This window comes from Caloenas nicobarica, chromosome 14 (assembly GCF_036013445.1).
Source record: "Caloenas nicobarica isolate bCalNic1 chromosome 14, bCalNic1.hap1, whole genome shotgun sequence".
Taxonomy (NCBI): domain Eukaryota; kingdom Metazoa; phylum Chordata; class Aves; order Columbiformes; family Columbidae; genus Caloenas; species Caloenas nicobarica.
The window spans coordinates 6,322,793-6,338,747 of NC_088258.1; the positions used below are offsets into that span (position 1 = coordinate 6,322,793).

At 41.0% G+C, this 15,955-nt stretch overlaps 1 protein-coding gene across 4 annotated transcripts in view; it reads left to right on the plus strand.

Moving 5' to 3' along the window:
- The window catches only part of PRKAR1B (protein kinase cAMP-dependent type I regulatory subunit beta), a 97,978-nt gene that overhangs the window by 45,098 nt on the left and 36,925 nt on the right, over positions 1–15,955 (plus strand). For all 4 annotated transcript variants that reach the window (XM_065644949.1, XM_065644950.1, XM_065644951.1 and 1 more), the window contains exons 5-6: positions 12,782–12,843; positions 13,594–13,640. In XM_065644949.1, the coding sequence (XP_065501021.1) occupies positions 12,782–12,843; positions 13,594–13,640 (109 nt within the window). The remainder of the gene's footprint in view (positions 1–12,781; positions 12,844–13,593; positions 13,641–15,955) is intronic.

Consider the following 15,955-nt stretch of genomic DNA (forward strand, 5'->3'; position numbering starts at 1 on the left):
AATTTTCCTTGTTGTTATTATTATTGCATAACAAAGCACAAATATAATACTCCTGATTACAAGCCACTCACCAGCTCAGATAAGAGAGATGTTCTTCATCCCAGGATGTTCTCACTCCAAAGCCCTGATTCTACCGCCTCCTTTTCATTGAATTACTCCTTTTATTTCAAGTGCTGACTGTTCACATGGATAGAAGCTTGTGGGGTTAAACCCTTTGTGAGCTTATAGAAAATGTACTGTGAACCTGGAGAGGTTTCTATTATTCGTAATGTAAATGGTTTTAAAACGTTGTGCTGTGGAGAATTCTGATCCCTGTCACATGAAACGGCATAAATGTCAGACCAGGGATTTGTATGAGTATTCCTTGAAGAGAAGCAAAGACAAGGAATTAGTTGTTCTCTTGTCCTATTTATTCCCTTTAATTGGATTTATTTTTAAGTGGGCTTTAGTATAGAAATTTCTTCTTCATTTCTTTACTGTATTTGGGAATTTCATATCAACACATAAAAAGCCTGCTTGCCCTACATTAAAAATATACTTAAACCGGCAGAGATATGTTTCTTAAACAGCAAAATGTTCTGGTTTTTTTAAACGTAACCTAAATCAGTTCTCAGCTTACAGAGTATTTTAAGGTTGGAGCAGTTCACAGCAGCACACTCAACCAGGATTCAAGACTCGGAGCTATTATACCTGCTGATACATCAAGTCTTTGAGAGAAAGAATGGTGAAGCTTTTTTTTTTTTTTCCCCAGGGGGATTTGTGTGCTACAGGCCATATCGTAGCTGGTTTGTGCACGAGACCTGATGGAGCAAGCAAAGCACTTGGCTGTTTTTCGGCGCATGCCTCTAAGTCAGGCTGAGGAGCAGCTTACTGTTGTCAACGTTTGATTCATAGAGTTGTGTAAATGGGCAAAAAATTCCTTTCTGTCATGCCAGAGGCCAAATTAAACAGAAATCTGTGAACCGAGAGGGTTATTTAGTTGGGAGGAAGCAATACGAGTTGTGTGATAACGTACTCCTGCAAGTTTTTTCACAATTTGTTTCGGGGCTGAGTTTGTCTTGGTTTATTTAAAGCCATAAAATGCAGTTCTCCCTGTTGAGAAATTGCTTAAAAATAATACCGGCGTGAAGGCAAACATGAAGTTAGCAAAGCCAAGCAAAAAGCGTTTGAAGGTTGGGACTGAGTGACCGCAAACATCCACGTTAATACTGATCCACCAGCCTGCCCGACGAATTCTTCATGTTCCCTTTCAACCAGGCATGTAAAAAATGTACTGCAGATATGCAGGAAGGCATATACAACGTTGCTTTTTCCCCTCTCCCATCCCAGCAATGCTAATGAAAGCCCAGCATAGCTGAGATTTCCAGATTTGCTATCAGCGTAGAAAGATAAAAGCAGACCCGTGCACGTTACATTACAATTTAAAGCGGGGCACTCTTGGGTTTTTTAATGTTTGTGGCAGAATGCAGGAGAAGGAGATTACTGACGTGTTTGTGGGCAGGTTTTATAAGACACAGCAAACTGCTAAGGAATTAGTGCTGTGAGGTTTGAATTAGCAGGTGTTGCTGCCAGGAATATTGCTGGGTGTCTTCAAGATGTCTTTGATGTACATTTTAGTGGTTAGTGAAGATTCGGAAAGAAAATTACTAAGAAAGATGGAACAAAGTAATATAACCGCGTCTGAACTTATTTATATAGGTTTGAAAGAAAGCACGCCCTTAGGTCTGTGTTTGTGCATCTGTAGATTTAAACAGCTCTTTATACTAAAAAGCTCCTTTTCCTTCAGACCCCTGCAAATACGGATCACTTAAGAAAAAATGCATGTATCATCTGATCTGAGCGATCTCTATTTTCTTCTCCCTTGAATTAGTGGAGCTGTAAAAAATGAAGCTGCTTAATTGCGATAGTTCACTAAAAAGCTCCTACAAAAGAAGTATTTGTTGTCTAGGGAAATTTTATCTCTAGTTTGTTTTATTGTAAAAGATTCTATCTCACAAATGCTGTGAATCAGAGATGAAGGGGAGTAATGATAAACTTAGGGAAAACAGAAGGAAAATGTGTGGGTGTATGAGTTTGCACATGTCTGTAAGGCATAATAGATATGCAAATAGAAAAGCAAGTGCTTGTGGACATTTTATTCATCAGCTATTTAACACTAGATTTACACACTTGAAAAAAATCATTCTGACTCATTCTAGAGAACCTTTATCAGCTATTTTATAATCATTTTGTTTACTGATCCAATTATAAACTAAATTGAATCCTATCCACTAACACAGGTTAAAATGTTTTTATTACACGCAGCTGTTTGATATCTCCAGGTGTGGGAGAACACACGACAAGGATGGAAATTAATTAAGCGAGATGTGGGAGACGGTTGCAGCCGTATGTTCTGTGCTTGTCAGCCAGAGGAGACAGATGTCAAACATGGCATGATGAGTCGCAGCAGCCACGTCGCCGAGCGGCTGCAACTCTGCAGAGCCCTGGATTCAGCTTTTCCAGCGGCACCACATAGAGATACACATAGCACCGAAGTTACCCAAGGAATTTCCTGCTGTACAAAACTATTTTACGTGAACGTGATGAAAAATCCCCCTCTAACTGCATTTATATTGAGCATCGTATAATTCTTTAGCATCGTGTCATTCTGTAGCATCAGCATCTTAAGCATTTCAGTATCCTGATTTTTATGATAACGGCAAGGGCCACCAGGCACAGAATGGAAAAGATTTTAACCTAATTCCTGATAATTCTGATCTATTTTTGTGCTGATGTAGTTGCTACGCACAGGTGCTGTCTTGTGGTGCTCAAGCCTTTCTTGTAGATGCAGAAGCTGTAGTCATAAAAATAGTGCGTAGGAGCAGTAAGTATATGATGTGAAGAAGCAGTCATAATTATCTAATACAATTTAATGTTTCCATATTTATAGAAAACTGCTAGAAGTGATTCTTGCACAGAGTTAAAAAAAGAAAATAAAAGAAAATAATGAAAATAGATTAATATTGCGTTATTGTCCAACTTCCACAACCGTTTGTAGACATGCTCTGAATAGGAATATTGAGTGAATTATTAGAATAAAACTTTCTCTGTCAACAGTTTGCTAATCATAGGGGTGGAAGAAAACATACATATAATTTCATTTTCATGGAAGATTGTCCTCCATCTCAATCTCAAAGGCAAAACAAAAATGCTGTTACTGTTGTAGGAGAGGTATTTCTCTTCGCTGCATAATGTGAACAGCAAGGTAATGTACATAGTATGGTTTCGTTCATATTTACTTATGTACAGGTGGAATACAATTTTTCATACTTCATTATTTAAAAAAATACCCTATATCCCTATATAGGGATACATCTAGGGATATATGTCCCGTGTCCCTATGTGGAGGGACATCTCCTCCAAGAGATGGCATAATAGTACGTTTATAACCGCAACCCCCTGGGACCTCTTTGTATCTCAGCATATACTATTATATTTTCAAAGAACTTCAGCTGTCGTAACCATGAAATGGGGACGTGGTGATCAGTGATGTGCATCGGTGCCGTTTTCCAAGGGCTTCTGTAGCTGCGTTACCTGATCCCTGAAGGACGGGTGAGGAGTGGCGTGGAGCGACTCTGGAGCTTCATTGGGATAGTCCAGAAGAGGGAGCTTGAAATTAAAGAGTGAAGAGATTTAAAAGTACCAGAAGGAATAAATTGTTCAAATATGGGAACTTTGTTATGATCACCCTTTATCACTGGTGGAATTGGCTTCATATTAATAACAACACAGACTTGTTTTGGGGATGATAATTATTCTTGTGATGGGGTGTTCCTGCCACACCAGAAGCAATTTTCTTTCAGCTATTAAGTTAAAACACTTATTTTTCCAGCATGGTATCTGCCATTGCTTTTCCAGAACGTTTGAGAAAATGACAAGTAATTAATTGCGTGGAAAATATAAGTCATATATACTCATCTGTGACTTAAAGGGCCATCCTTCTGTTTAGTCAGCTCAAATACACTGACCTGGTTTTGGTGACGCCGGGGATGAATTTGTCCCACTTTGAAGCACATGGTTCGTCATTGTGCCAAGTGCTTCCCCAGGTCACTTCTGCAATGCCAACACATACAAATGACGCCTTTGACTTCGTTACAGTGCCCTTCTGTGCTTCTAATAATAATGTGTTTAGAGCTTCCTCAAAGTAGAAGTTCAGTAGAGTATGCGTGCAGCAATGCTGTATTCTTACAGTAAATAACCTCCAGAAATCTGTCTTTGCATTAGAGTCCGGTACCTGCTGGCTGAGAAAAGAGTTCATAATCACTATCCCATACCTACAAAACCAGAAAGAAGCCTGTGCAGTTTAGTATGTGTGCTTCTCTATGTGTCTATGCGTGTATATATACTAATGTATTTGTACATCATAACCATGTAGAAAGTATATTTTATTGACCCAAGTTGCTCTTTTTTGTTCACTTGTGTGTTTTTCTTCTGGCATTTAACATTTTTACCCATCTCGACTCTTAGTCCCCAGATCAAAATCTCCGTTCAAAAACAGAAAAGAAGCAAACAAACGTGATTAATTTTCATTGAAATATAATTTTCAACAACAATGTCTTATTTTGATTTTAACCTTTTGCTAAGAAACTTAATTCTGAAATAATTTCATAGTGTAAAGTAGATCCTCCGAAGATACCACAGTAGGACATTTAGATGGGTTTCCAAACTTTAAAAAACAATTTAAGTGGGAAATGACATCAGCCATTTTCCAGAGGAATCTTCAGTTGATTAAGCTATTCTTTTTCTGAAAAAAACCCCGTGTTACCTAATTTCTAATCAAAGCCTCCTTATATGCACAGGCTTTGTTGATGAGCAGGGTTTATAAGCAATGGGAAGCTGGGACGCAGTCTTGTTGCAGTTATTCATGCAGAAGAGCACAGATACTCCTAGCCCAGCGCTCAGACAGCATATTTTCCATGCGTTACATGTGGGATTGCCTCCAGCTGGCCTCCTGACTCACACTCCCCCGCCGCCCCGGTGTCTGCGGCGCAGGGCAGGACCAGCTCATCTCTCCAGGACCACCTCATGTCTCCCCCAGGAGGAGCTCGATGCCAAACCCTGGGTCCCGGTGGCTGGAAGGGGCTTCCAGAGATCCCAGTTCCAACCTCCTGCTCAAAGCAGGTCCGCTCAGAGTTGGCTGCTCTAAGCAAGAGCCTTGCCCAGTTGAGTTTTGGAACAACCTCCCTTCCCTGGGCCCCTCTTCCAGTATTTGACCACCCTCATAGTGCAACTTTTTTCTTTATATCAGGTGGGAATTTCCTCTGTTCCCATTTGTGCCTGTTGCTTTAACATCCTAAGGAGAGCCTGGCTCTGTCTTCTCCACACCCTCCCATTAAGCACAGCAATAGGATCTCCGCAATCTTTTGTAAAAGAATGAACACAGTTCGATGAACACTTCTCCCACCCTCTCTTACCTGCTGTGTGCTCCAGGACCTGGACACTTTGGTGTCCACTGTTGACTGGCTCCAGTTTGTCAATGTCTTTCTTGTATCGGGGAGCCCAAAGCTGGCCATGGTGCTCCAGGCTGTCCTACAAGGGCTGAACAGAGGGAAATAATCGATGTCTTCAACCTGCTGGCTACCCCTCTGTTGATACAGCCCAGTCTGCAGTTGTCCTTGAACTGCAAACCGTGAAAATGCATGAACTGGTCTGCAGTGAGAGACTCTGGGGAGCTGCCGTGTGTCCAGCTGGCTCTGCTGGAAGGGCTGCCGCGTGGCAGCCGGTCGGCGTTGGGCACAGCGTGATGCGTGGCTTAGCGTGGACGCTGTGTAATGTTCTCCTCTACCTCCCAGCGCCCATCGCGTGCCTTGCCCCAGGGCTCCTTACACAAACAGGCTGATGGGTCTGGAACTGGGATGAGCTGAAGGAAGCGTGGGTCTTCCTCAGCCTTGGGAAAGGTTGGCTAGAGGTGACAGTAAGAAGTGGACCTAAGTTACATTTCCACCAGGCCCAGCCTCGTGGGCAGGTGTGGGACAACCGAAGCTTTGGCAGCATGACTTCAATGAACTGATGCTTCTGTGGGGTGGGCAGGAGGAAAAGAGGCCAAGGTGGAAGCATTGGGGTAGGGTGTGGGTTGAACCTTGTCACTCTTGAGCCACAAGGCTTGGCCCCTTTTTCAAGGGTCACCCTCTTGTTTCAGTTGGCTGTGGCAGATGGTTTTCCAGATGAAGATCTCCACGCATGCTCTTTCTTTTTCAAAGCTGTTGTTAACTTGTGGAAGAGGATGTGAACCGTTGACGTGTAGATGTGTAGAGTCTGTAAAATGAATCGATGCTCTGCTCATAAAGTTTCATTCAGTTCATTCAGTGTAATAAATCAGGAACCTATAAAAGGACTTCATAAAACAGTAAAAATGGAAATACTTCACAGAAATAGAAGACGACAATTTTTTATTTCTTTCTGTTTCACATGCCTGTTAGTTATGTGGACTTGTGACTTAATAAATGTTATGGAATTAGTCATGGACTTTAATTTTGACCTGCCATTCAGAACGTCTTCACATGTCTGATTTCAAAGACTTACATGGTCATTATAGTAAAATTAATGTATGTCTTAATTGCAATAACACCTAAACATTGGCCACTATGCTGAAGTAATTAAGTATTCTCAATTGTTAATAGCTTTATATGCTGCTGTAATTAATTTGTTGGTGTCCTAACAGGAAAAAAAAAAGTAAGAGAAGTAGATGGGTGATGTTTTCATTAAGGCTTCGGTACCGACTCTCCCTCTTGGGTACATGCCTGTGACACCATATGTTTGATTATAGCAATTGTAAGCTTCGGGCTGTTAGTTTTAAATACCTCTAAAAAGGAATCTTTTATTTTACCTGTGTGCATTCCTTTTATTCTCAATAGTCAGTAAACAGTAGTAATTGTTTCTTGTGGTTTCAGTATTGTACATCAGCAGTGACATGCAGCATTCCTAGGAATGAGCATGAAGCCTTACACTTACGCATAGCACAGACCCTCGCATTTTATTCAGTGGTAAAGTACTGCATTTATTCCTTCACTACATAGATGTTAATTGAAGCCAGTTGTCTTGTTTAAATTCTGTGCTCTTCATCCTTACAGAGCGGGAGAAGCGGTTGTTAGAATGATTGCTAGAAAGTTGTTATCTTTTCAGGAAATGAATCATAAGAAAATATCAGACATACACAAGAGGAGACACTTCCCCCCCCAAACTTTAGAAACCTTAAAATAGTACCCAGATATAGGAGCTACAGCTAAAGAAAGGCAGGGTTGCTATCAACTGTCTTTACTAAACTTTAAGGGTATGTAGGTAGGAAAGGTTTAAAACACTGGAATCGTCCTGCTAGGGCAGCCTCGCTCCGAGAAAATGCTGGATGTCATTTGTTGAATTATGCCAGAGCAGCTACATATCTTTTAAAGCTATCCTCAACAATACAGGGCTTGCTTTGTTTTGCTAGAGAGATAGCCAAAGAAGAAAAAACTCGGTATAGTGCACACATTGAAGGCTTTCTGAGTCTGCCTGCACACTGAAATTGTTCTGATTGAACTCTGACAAATTATAACCTGCAGGGATAACAAGGATTTTCCATTTTTGCCTAACACGTATACATTTTGTCTCTTCCATTTTTCCTTTCCTGCAATGCATTCAGCACAGCAAGGGCTGGAAAGAAATCTGATTGTGAAACTGATAAATTGTTTTACATAGTTTCCCTATTTTGGCCATTGCCATGGTCTGGTTTTGAAAGTGCTTGGAATCCTCCTTCTCTCGCTTTGTTTTAACAAGCTGCTTCTTGGTTGCCCATTGCCAGTGCTATATAACCTACGGTGCACGTTATTTTTTTTGTCTATCTCACATTCTACGTTGACTCCAAGCAGCCTCGTTGTAAAAGCAGATGAGATGATTTATTTTATCACTCATTTTCTCTCGTGAGAAAGAGAACCCCTTGGCCCTGCCCTCTCTACTGGCTTCCTCTTAGCACAGTCATTTACATCTTGGCAAAAGAGGTCTAGAAGATACTACCGAATTAAATCTGCAAAGTGTTTCATCATATTTATTTTGTAATCACTGTGATATACTCTTTGCTGGTCTGAGTAGACGCAGTCTCATTGATTCGAGTGGAGTTTCCTTCTTTGCGTGAAAAGGGGACGAATTGGTTCAACCCAGCCAGGTGGCCAGAAGTCACTGCAGGTGACAGACAGCCAAGGAGCAGCCCCTGTGATTTCAGATCTGATCGCAGTTGTTCGCAATTCTCCAGTACACTCATAGAAGACACTTCATGTGTTAAAACTTGCTGCGAGCCTTTGATATCTCTGACCTTTTAAAAAAAGTCTTTTAAATTTTTATATTCCCTGAGAAGACAGATGGGGTTTTTTTGATTGAATAGATAGAGATTTCAAGTCGAAACGCATTTCTTGGTTTCACTTTGTTGGACTAGTCTGCTCTCTGTATGTTTTGTGCTGCTCACAACCTTGTCTTGTAATTTGTTTTTGAATGACATTGTAAAAAAGTTACAAAGAATTAAATGTGCAGAAATCCCCCTGGAAAGCATTAGTAACGTCCTGCTAGTGTCTCCCTTTGGATCCACATGTGAATATTCAGGTATATCCAGTCCCACCTGCAGCAAACCTTCCAAGCCAAAAATTGCCCTTGAGACCTTCTGATTGGAACAAGTGTTTAACCGTGAGTAACCAGATACAGATCCTCTCTGAACAAATTGCGAAGCCTGTCAAAAGCCTTGACTTTGGAGAGGTTGAGAAGGAGCCCTGGAGTCCTGAGGCTGAACCGGGATGCGCTGGGTGCACCTCACATCGTTGCAGTCCCGTGAAACAACGGCCGAGACGCCGAAACTGGTGCAGTTTTCTTCTTCTGTCACCTGAATAAGTCATCTGGAAAGAGGGAGAACGATATATTTTCAACAAAATGAGTAAATCCCTGTGAACAGTTCTCGTTTACAGCACAATCATTAAGATGCTGGCAAAAAATCAATCCCTTCCCCTCTGAGTTCTGCGCACAGCATTGCTGGCACGGTCGGTGTCAAGAGTTAAATGGCTGGTGCGAGGGCAGGGACAGAGGCTGCTGTGTTCTCCCTTGGTGCCACAGCTCAGACAGAAGATGAAATCATGGTGGTTCAGCATTGGGTGAAGACTTAACTAGTGATTTTCTGGCTTTCTGTTTACACTGGAACCAAACCTGCTTGTGCATGAAAAAAATTTTTGACTGTTAGGAATCTCTGTGTGTGTGTCTGGCCCTAATTATTTAACAAAACCTTCAAACCCAAGAAATACAACTGCCTGCTATTGCAGAGCTGTAGAAGAATGTGGCTCCAGTCTTTGCCTGATGGTGAGATGGTTGCAGCACTGTATTTGTAAGGGGTATTTTTTTTTAACCATAATGGTCAGAGGATGATTTTGAATGACTTAAAAAACAGGTGCATGGTACTGGAAAAAAACAACAGGCCATATTTTTGGCCCCGGCCATATTATTTTTGCCTTTAGCAAGTGCTACTTCTTAACTCATTCAGTATTTAAAGATTTACTTGTGTTCTCTGTCTACATAGTACAGACCCAGCACACATGGCTGAGCTGAATATGGAACATAGGACCTTTATTGGGGAGGTGGAAAATATGCTTGCTTATTGTAGTTTCAGATTTTGGCTTAGGTTAGGAACAAATTTTTCAAATTTTTGAAGTATTTTGGCATGTTGATCCTTGGCACATTTTAGTGTTTATTTCAGAGACTGTGACTAAAGACAGTAAGGAAATTCTACTCTTAGTCTGAATTAAATCAAAAGCCAGATTTCATACAGGGACCTTAAGCATTTGGTACTTTAGGAGATGATATTTTCCAGAAGGGTGGTTTTCTTTGGTGGTATTCTTAATGTCCCAGTTTTTGGCTGCCAGACTTGTAGATTGAGAAACTTTGAGGCTGCCTGCTGATCCATATCGTCTGAGATCTGAGCCTGTTTAATGAATCTCAATTGGATCATCCAAAAGCAAAAACACTCCAAATCATTAATCACTGTGAGAGATCTTGGCCTGACTATATCAATCAAGAGCAGTAGTTCCCCAGTAGAGGAGAAACATGAAGATGTGTTTCCAGTGACAGCTGTGATATTATTGGTCACTTGCATTAATTTATGAAAGATATGCCCTTGTTTCACTTTGGAAATGTAAATCAGCATCTCTGTGACTTTGGATACCTTGTGTGTCTGTGTGTTTATTTGTGTTCTAGGCTAATGTTTGATGACATGTTCTTCAGAGGTCGCTCTAAAAATCCAAGTCTTGCTCTAATAAGATGGAGACTTTGCTGAAACACAGTGATAGAATATTTACACTAATATTCTAGGCAGAAGAATATTAGTGTAAAACTGCTGATGCTGCTGAGGGCTTTTTGTTCCTTACACTGCCAGCTGAAAGTTTTAGTCTGTGAGATTTAAAGAGATTTTTGAAAAAAACTAAGAAGTGTTGTAGAAATGAGATGTGCAACATTTTGGAGAAGGGTACAGTGCTATACATAATTTATTAGGCACTGTTTACACAGTCAATTGTTAAGTTATAAATAAAATAAAGCCTTAAAACAAAGATGAAAGGCTGGAACAGTGGTTAGTTTTTTCTCTGTATTTCTATTAAAAAAAAAAAGTTTCCAAGTTTGTTCAAACAGTCACATTTTGGTTTGGTTATTGATATTCAGTGTTGTGCCTTTTTTTGGATGTATCGCATTGAAGACCTTCATCTTTGCCACACGGAGTGACTTTTTCTCCAGTAAATCTTCCGCAGGCTGCAGGACAATTTCTAAAGCTTGGTGAGGTGTCAAGGGCAAACCATGGGGAGGCAAATGAGCCTCTGTCATACCAAATTTCCAAGTCCCAGAGCTACTGGAGAACAGTTAGACTTGTGTTATTGATATAAGGTCCCTCAATCGCTTTCCATTTTGCTTCATTCCAGTTTGGCACCGACCATCGCCGGACTTTCCCCCAGCCCATCTGAACCTCAACTCCCATTTCTTTTAGGCTGGGTTGGCACAGGGACCGGCTCCACAGCCCACACCAGACACACACTGGTTCTGTGCCTGCAGCAAAGTCCCTCGAGCTGGAGAGATGCTGAATCCATTTAAGATCGCTCAAAATGAGTTTAGTGGATTTAAGAATACAGTCCATATACTTTTCGGAATAATTATTGCAGATATTTGCATTGGTCCTCAGAATGAGGTGAGAAAGAGGTTTCTCTGTAGAGCCTCTGAGCCGGTGGAGGTATTTTCTGAGTGTGAGTAGGAGTAGCACATGGTGGGCCTGATGAAACAACAGGGTTAAAATATAGGATTTTATTAGAGGTCACGGTCTGAGCATCACTTGCAGGTACTGCGGAGCAGCAGGAGGTGCCTGGTTTGAAATCTCCCCGTTCTCCTACAAGTGATGCTGAAGCAGACCTGAGATACTGAGCAAAAAACATTCTGGCTGCTGAAGAGGAAAGACATGACCAATTTGAACTTAGGAGTGAAGCATTTCCTAGAGCTAAGCCTGAATAAATTCTGGAACAGCTGAACAGGAAATAAGCTAATAATGGGATTTTACAATATGCATTTCCCATATAAGGCATTGAAATGTAGCATGGGTTCGTTTGCTGATTCTCTGGTTATTTTGCTGAAAATTTTAGGTTTCTTCTCCGTTTGCACTCGGTTACAATAGTTTGGACTTTGCTCCATTCTAGGCTGAAGTGTTTCATCTCGCTGCTGTCGTCGGTGGTCCCTGTATGGACCATTCCTGGACCAGACCACGGAACAGACTAGTTAACAATTCCCCCTCGCTGCCTTTTGTTTGTGTCAGGGAGCTGTTTCCTTTAGCCCTTGAGACTGATGCATGGGAAGGGGAAGAGAGGTGGGCAGCGCCCGTCTCGCTGCCATTCGTGCTTCTGAAAATAAGCTCCCCAAAATGTGATGTGGGGAAAGGAAGCCCTGGCTCCAGGGAGCCTGCTGTCTCCCTCAATAAACAAAGGACTGGATTTGGGCAAGTTGCCCAAAGTGTTGGTGCAGGGTGCGTTCCCGTCCTCACTGCTCTGCCTGGCCTTTTAAGGATATGTGACAGTATGCCGGAGACCACGGTAAGGTGTGTAATTCAGCGATGATTAATGAGCGCAAAGCTCTTCTGCAGCTTCGGTGTTTCTGTAGCATCGGTCAGATTCCCTTCTCACGAGTAACTCACTAAGATTTTCAGTGTTTGGCCTGTTCTGCGCTGTGAGTGCGATCTCTTGCCAGCTCTTACGCTACATTATTTTAGAGCCATCTACCTTTCCAAACGTGCTCTGTATTGTGGAACAGGTTTTGCTTGTAAATGCGAGGCCAGATGTTCAGGAGAGGAGAGCGAGCTCCCGTTCAGGCATCTAGCAATTACTGCTGTGACACATACCGCTCACAGCTGAAAATCTGAAATCTGTCTGCTTAGACAATAAAATACTCAAGCTGGCTAGTTTGTGCCGTGCTATAAGAAGTGATCTGTATGCACTATATATAAGAAGTGGCCTATATGCATATAATTCGGGAGTTCTTTCAAAATAGCATGCACTGAATCACAGTCTCAGTTTAAACCACAGCTTATGCCAAACTAGTTGTTTTGATTTCTTGCCAAGCGGAGTCTCACTTTCCAGTTACACCTAACATTTTCCTTGTCTTTTTCTGCAAAAATCTGTTAATGAAGGCTAAGTGAAACAATGAAGGTAGGTCTACTGGCTAGATAAGAAATACATCCGATTCATTAACAAATGTTTCTTTTCTTTTTCAGTGACATATTTGATGCCATGTTCCCCGTCACACACATCGCAGGAGAAACAGTCATACAACAGGGTAATTCTTCCCCTCATTTTTGCTCTTCTATGTTTGCTAAAATTGTACAATTCACATCTCTCTGTCTGAGGTTTTACCCTCTTTGATTAGCAAGAAGAATAACCGTATTCCAAAGACTTCTAAGTGTGCAGCTATATTACAAGTTCATGGATGCAGATCTTTTGCTACATGTGCGGAGATCTACAAAACCACACCGGTAGATCTCCAGGGTTTCAAGGTGCTACAGTTAGATGTAGATAAGTAGCATTTCAAATTAAAATATTCATTCCTTACCTGAAGATAGTCAGAAAGTAAAGCACAGCTCAGAATGCACAAGGGTGGCACAGGGTAGCTGAGAGTAATTAGAGATGGAAAATATTTTTATAGTTGTTGGGAATATTCAATGCTGCATTGTGCTGTATCGTAGTTATCGCACTTGGCAACTTACCTGCGTGCCTGCAGTATGTTGTCGAGAACTTCATTACCCTCAGGCTATATTAAAGCCTCTTGTGTGTTTACACTGAATGAAGTGTTGAATCAATCAAAAGAGATAAATTAATGCAATTGAAAGATATTAATAGGAAGAAATCATAGTGATATTTTGATTTGTGAAGGCAAATAGGCAAGGATATTTCAGAAAATGAATCTCTGTGTATGTAATCTGGAGTACGAACCCATGCAAATATGTACAGGATTAAATATGGGGCCAGGAAATTATTGAAATTTCAGCAGACCTTCAGGAAGCAATCACCTTTTGTACTTTGCTTCCAGGTGATGAAGGAGACAACTTCTATGTCATAGACCAAGGCGAGGTGGATGTAAGTACACTCGTACAGTATAATATTTATTTTGAAGCTACATAGTAAAATCGTACACTCTGGCATGCAGCTCGATCCAGCCATGTGCTGTGGTTCTGTCTCCTTTCTTCTTGAAATAGATTTCACAGGATTGCTCTCATTACTGTGCCTTTGTTGTGTTAAGTCATTCGTGCATAATTTTGTAATTGGCATGTTTTACATCCTAGCTTATTTGTCCATTCCAAGCAGGAAAATATGGTATCAAAACCAAGCAAATGACATTATCTTCAGAATCCTAACCACACCTAGAGGTGTGCAGTCTTTGGCAGAGCAGGCCACCATGCTGGAATGCACCCGAGGGTTCACATCAGCCATAAGGAAAATATTTTCTTTAATCAGTTAGCTTAGCTCATGTGTTGGTTTTTTGGTTTGGTTTTGTTTTTTTTTTTTTCCCCCAAATTGAGATACAGCCTGAGGCAATGAGTTTAATCTTAGAAACCTTAATTTGCTTTTAAAATTAGGACCAAATATATGAACAATGCTGCATATTAATAAAGCAAGGATTATTGTAAGTGTAAAGTGATCTGTTAGACCACAAAATGTTTACAGGAGCATGCGGTAGTTTCATCAGCGAAACTTTGAAAAGAAGCTTCTTTCTGAACCTGCTTTCCAAATCGTAATCTGTTCACCTCTTATCTTTTTTGTCCCGTATGAAACTCACCTTTTTGCAGTTTTGCTACAAGTTCCTCGTTTGACTGAATTTTCTACACACACCTTACATATCCAGAGCTGTCAGACAGGAGAAGCTTGCTCATTAGCAACAGTGCTCTTCAGATGCCCAGATGAGTTTTGTTTGGCATATTTAAAGAAGAAAGTGATTTATTTTAAATCTGGGCAGGAGGCATACGGTTATTTTAGTGAAAGTTGGTTTTTTTAGCAGTCTGTCTGTGTCAGGAGACCATCTAATTGGTATTGTTGGGAACTGAGAAACCTCACATGCTGCCTCTGCCTCTGGAAGTTGCTCCTCAGGAAATCCGTCTGACTCACTGTTCCTATCAGGCAAAGCTCTCAATAGCAAACATTGCCACATCCACAGGGCCAGAAAATAAAAGAGCAATATTTATAGAACAGTGCTAAAATTTAGTTTTAAAATAATTGGTTAGGGCCTGATACCGAGCTTAATGAGTTCACTGGCTTTGACTCAGACCCACAAACATACGCAAATGCTCACATTGAAGTTATAGATTAATACTTTTTAAAAATAATTTGTCCTCACTCAAAACCTTCAGGAAAGCTTTCTTCAGCCTTCGGCTCAGGCATAGTAGGGGACCAAATGACATCAGAAAACACTCTGCAAAACCCTTTGCAATTAATTACAAAAAATATAATCTTCCATATGCACATATTGCTCTTACAAAGCAGTGATAAAATGGGCAAAATAAATGTCCATGGCCTAGCCAGCTCTGTGTCTGCATGTAAAAAGAAAAAAAAAAGGCAGTTTGTGTATTTTCTGTAAATGGTGGTTGCCACTAATGGCCAAAGTGGCTGTGGCTCTGCAAGCGTTGAGAAGGACTTGTTTAGGCCACTAGTTGCTTTGTTCTCTGTTGGGTAAGACAGCATCTTATTTACTCAGAAGCACCTTTACTGCATCGTGTTAGTGTATATCAGAGGTTCTCCTTGGTTTTTTATGGGAAGCTGAATTTCTTTCATCTTGACCACAAATAGCCCAAGAAGAGACAAGTGTCCAGATCACTTTGCATTGATGGCTTCTTGAGTTCATTAAAGTCTTATGCAGAATAATCTTATATTTCCCGGAACATTTCAAGGGCCTTTGAGGTTTCTGAGATAGGACATGGGGTAAAATCTGAAAAACTGCCACAGTGACTAAATGCCCTCAGTGTCACTGCAGTGCAACTACACATAGGCTCTTAAGCTGTGTAAGTGTTTTTGAAAATTTTATCCCAAATCCCTGGTTTTACAAGCTACATAAGCACCAGTGGGCCTTTAAGCATTAGAGCAATTCTGTTGAGTTCAGGGGAACTCACTGCTTTGCTAAATGAAAAGCAGAGTGCACAGCTTTGTTTTATGCTGTTAGAGTTGAAGGCAGAAGTTTCCTTTGTATTCCGAGTAGTTTGCAGTCCTCCAGTCACTTAGGTATGATATGGGATATAAATTTTTCCTACCTTGTCTCTGCGACTTGCAACAGCAGATTTTCTGAGGAATGAATGAAATAACTGGGTTTCTTTGAGTAGATTGCAACTTGGATTTCATGAGCATTCTCAATCCCTACTCCCCTAATTGCCAAAATCAGCTTATATCTGCTAGGGCAGATCCAC